This window comes from Condylura cristata, unplaced genomic scaffold (assembly GCF_000260355.1).
Source record: "Condylura cristata isolate star-nosed mole 26May11 unplaced genomic scaffold, ConCri1.0 scaffold00002, whole genome shotgun sequence".
In the NCBI taxonomy this organism is placed as follows: Eukaryota; Metazoa; Chordata; class Mammalia; order Eulipotyphla; family Talpidae; genus Condylura; species Condylura cristata.
The window spans coordinates 87,223,599-87,228,218 of NW_004567103.1; the positions used below are offsets into that span (position 1 = coordinate 87,223,599).

General features: G+C 50.7%; 1 protein-coding gene across 1 annotated transcript in view; it reads right to left on the reverse strand.

The window, feature by feature from the left end:
- Window positions 1–383: 383 nt before the first annotated feature.
- Window positions 384–4,620, reverse strand: part of LOC101634520 (serine protease 40-like) — a 12,432-nt gene continuing 8,195 nt past the window's right edge. The window contains exon 5 of the mRNA XM_012725707.1: window positions 384–434. Coding sequence (XP_012581161.1) covers window positions 384–434 — 51 coding nt within the window. The remainder of the gene's footprint in view (window positions 435–4,620) is intronic.

Here is a 4,620-nt window from a genome sequence, read left to right on the forward strand (position 1 = left end):
AACTTGTGAGCACACTAGAATTTACCTGGACACTCACAGGTGACACTTAGAAGGGGCTACATGTTTTTTTTCCCCTTGATATTTGCTGGTATCACTTTTGACTCCCTGCTAAGGAATAAAACTCCCAGTATCATCTTTTCAATTATTTTTAAACATGACTTAAAGCTTTTCATTTCTTTCTTTAGAAGACTTGATCAAAGTTATCTATACCACCTGCAGCAGTGTAGTGAAAATGGAGTGGGTCAGGCTTTTCTTGCCTTCCTGCTGCCAGTGCAGATGCATGGGGCTGATGGGTGTAGGCACAGGGCACATAGACCTGTGACTGTGGACACCTGGGCCCAGAGAGCACAGGTGTGCGTATGTGTAAATGTTTACACCTGTGCCTAGAGGCGGGGGATGGGCTGCCGCACGGTGAGGCGGCACTCCAAGGCAGACTGCAAGGCAACATGAGAGAGAGAACACCACTGAGGCCAGAGAAAGAGGGCAACGATTCACGGGGGTTTGGGGGCTCGGTTGTCTGCCTGCCTCCCAGTCGCCCTGCCCTGCCCAAGCCTTCCTCCTCATGCGCCAGCCCCCTGCCTGGTGTGTCTCTGTACCTGGTTCCTTGAGAGCCCATTCAAGGCCTGTTAAATCTAGTGAGAGCAGCAGGACTCTCTTTATCTGTCTGCCTGATTTGACAATGAACCTGCCCTGTCGTGCTTCCTCTAGAGTAATATTCTGACTTGGTTCTTTTCTGTGGTTTCTTTGTCTTATATTTTATCGATGGTACTATTTTTCTATGTCCCTTAGAATATTTATTGTGCTTATTAATTTTTTTTGGCTTGCTTCTCCCAACTCTATTGCATATAATATATAGTTTCCAGTCTATTGTATTTCTGTTGTGGCAATCACACTCCTTAGTTCTGTATTTATTCTGGCATGTGTGCTCACAGACCTTGTGTATTTCCAGCTCCTCGTCACTATCTGGAACTGTGCTCCAGAGAAGGACTGATGAGTCCAAGGAGGATGGAAGGTGATCTCAGAGCTGAAGACTCCAGGTCCAGTCCTAACTTCTCCTCCATACAGGTGCCTACAAGGCCCACCCGATAGTTGGAGCTTCAAATTTCAAGTCTTAGAAGGAATCACAACAGATAAAACAATGCTCTTGCCTCTGGGAATTGAAGCAGGTTCAAAAGTGTCTGGAAGGGCCTATAAAACTGTTGGCATGCCCACCCTGCTTTATACTGGCATTGAGAAAGAGTAGGCAGTATTTATCACAAGGATGTGTGGCAGGAAAAGGAGAGTAGAACCTGTCAGGCGTTCTTTCCATCCACCTTTTCAAAGCCTTGTCCTCTGCTCCAGCTGCAATCGACTTCAAGATAGCTTGAGTTTCTCCAGGTTTTCCTCATAGATTTTGGTTTCTAAAATCAATGTTTTTCTTCTTACCTCCTGAGGAAGCCAGGGTTGATTTTGGAAGGGGGAGCTCCTGATGGCAGATCTGGACCCCAACCCCAGATGCATAGCCTGCAGATTGCTCTGCACCCTCACCTCAGTCTTGTTCTTTGTCATCCTTGTTCCAGAGAGAATGCTGGCCACACTTGTGGCAGCTCAACCCAAATCTCTCAAAGGTAGTCTGAGAGAGGAAGTCAGCAGGACCTGAGCACTGGGGAAAAGCCTGGCCTAGAGAGAAGCACAGGGGCTTCTGAGCTTTCTCAAGGTCACTGTTTATGTGACCTCAGGCAAGTTACTTAACCAAGCTAAGCTTCAGATCCAGATCAAAAAAAAAAAAAAAAAAAAAATCAAACCAGGGGCCCTCCCTGGTGGCGCAGCAGGTTAAAGCACTGCACTAAGAAGCTTAAGCCACTTCCACATGAGTTCAATCCCCACCTGCCTGGGAGGAGATCCACATGGCGAGGCAGATCTCTCCTGACCCGCCCACTGCTCCCCTCAGCAGTGTGCTTCCTCGATCTGCCTGTTCTGCTCCCCACTCTGTCTCTGGTGAATCCTCTCACCCTCCACATCTCTGGCCTGTACCCCAGTTCTAAGCTCCAGATGATCATCCCAGTTCTTGTTATTGCTGCCCCTTCCCACCCAAATGCAGGGAAGAGGAGACCTGCTTATATGACTAATACAAACACTGGTGCATGAGCAGGGGGCTCTGAGACCAGAAACTGGAACAGCAAGTGGCTTAGATGGATTTTATTCTGTGAAGTCTGGAGCAGGCCTCCACCACACAGGAGAGCTTGGAGGTGGACAGATTCCAGGAGGGTGTAGCGCCCACTGGCACAGAGACACACAACTGGAGGGCCAGGAGGCGCACCAGAGGTCTGTCACAGAGCACAGAGGGAAACCAGCAGGAAGATGAAGGTCTGCAGACACACCAGGGATGTGCAGGTGCTGGGTTCATGGACAGTGCCCCGGGAAACAAGAAAGTCATTCAAAACAGGAGGCTTCCCCTGTGGAGGAGCAAGGTCCGGAGTGGGGTTGGGTGAGCCTTTCTGCGTCTCCCTGATCCAGTCCGTGAAGTGGGTGAGCCTGGTGAAGACACTGGGGAGGATGGGCGGGTGGCAATCTGCGCTCCAGCTGGACAGCCCCACCAAATACCAGGTGTTATTTATCTTGCAGGCGAGAGGACCCCCAGAGTCTCCCTGAGGAAAGAGAGGGCATGAGTAGTCGGGATGGGGGGCTATCAGAGAGGGGGCATGCATTGTCTGCACTACAAAAAGACTCCCCTTGTCCCTCAGAGTGGAGCACAGGGGGGCATTGTCAAGGTGGTGCTACACATGAGCTATCACATTCGGGCAATTTGAACAGTCCAGACACAGGTCCCCTCTGCTGACCTCCTGGATCCAAATCTTAAGGGGGGTGTCCTTGGGCCCCTACATATAGCTCTGGGGGGGACTCTGAGCAGCCTCCCCAGGATGACATTCATGGGCCCACTCAACCATGTGGCAGAAAGCACCAGGGTAGGTGCCAGTGGGGCACCATTCTCTCAGGCCAGCTCTGTCTCCCATTCAAGTCTGTTTTTAACCTGGTCTCTAGTTCCTCCTCACTGTTGGATTTGCTGAGGGGAGAAGAGGTGATGCGGTGTCCACATTGATGAGCAACTAGAGTTTAGGGGCTCCCAGAGGATCCCCAGGGACTCTGTGTCACGCCCACAGGCAGAAAGACACCTGCCACCAAGGAACTTAACACTTCCATTCAGAACTTCCAAAATGGGGACCAAGGAATCACCATGAGTGAGCATTCCTGGGTGCAGGAAACATTGAGGTGACAAAAAGAGCCACAGGAGGTGCCCCAGAAGGTGAGTCCTGACTTTGGAGCAGGTAGGCAAATGCAGCCAGAGTCCCCAGCATGAGTGACGCCAAGGGGTGCCTGGGCAGTGTGTGTGTGGGGGGGGTCACTGAGGGACCCCTGGAAGAAAGTGACATGACCTGCTAGATTCTGACTGGCTAGGAGGGTGGTTCTGAGCATGATAGCCCCAGAGGCAGTGTTAAAGACAGGAAGGGGTGAGGACAGGGCTGCTACAGCTGACCCTCCTCTCCATCTAAGGTAAAATAGAGCCAGGAAAGAAAAGCAGAAAAACTTGGTGGGTCCTTGGTATATAGAAGTCAGGAAGAGGGGGAGACAGTGTAGGGCCTAGGGAGTCTGGTAGAAGACACCCAGGTGGTGCTACGAGTGCCCAGTGTGAGGAGGGCTGAGGCAGGGCCAGCAGTCCTGGAGGGGCCGAGGCCTGAGGGAATGCCGGGCACTAAGGCCTCATGGAGTGGGCAGGGTGACCAAGAAGAACCCAGAGGGGGCAACTGCAGGCACTTGGGGTGCCCCTATTGGGACAGGCAGGCTCAGCATCAGGGCAGAGGGTTTGGGCAGGAGAGAAGACATATGGAGTATGTGGAGGTGGGAGCAAGGCAGTGTGTTTCTGAGCATCCCAAGGAGGAAGCCAAAGGCGAAAGCCTGTGAGGATCACATTCCGGAGGAGGGCAGAGCTTCTCCAAGTGCAACTACCTAACTTTGGGCTCTCCACTTCCCTCTCTGGGCCCCAGTTTTTCCACCATAAGAGAGAAGGATTCCACACAGTGACAGAGGGATGTATAACACAAGGGCCCAGCAGCGTATTCAGATCCTCATAGATAATGACCAAAAACCTAACAGTTCACACTAAGGACAATACACACATGAAAAAAAATGGTATTTTCCTTATTTGCTGGAGAAGTGCATAGTAAACATCACAAGTCTTGGTTAAAATGAAAATGGTACCATAAAATACCTGGAAGCAAAGATGGGCGAAACACTACATGACATACACTTCAGTAACATCTTTGAAGATACAGCACCCAACAGCAACAATACAGCAGATACAGCAACAATACAGCAGATACAGCAACAAGAGTGAGGGGAAGGATAAATAGTTGGGACTACATCAAGTTAAAGAGCTTCTGTACAGCAAAAGACACATTACAAAAAACAAACAGACATCCCACTGATTGGGAAAACATTTTCTCACACAAAACTAGCAATAGGCCCTCCCTGGTGGTGCAGCGGGTTAAAGCACAGCACTAAGAAGCTTAAGCCATTTCCGAAAGAGTTGGATCCCCGCCTGCCCCGAAGGAGATCCACTTGTGAGGCAGGACCTCTCCTGAC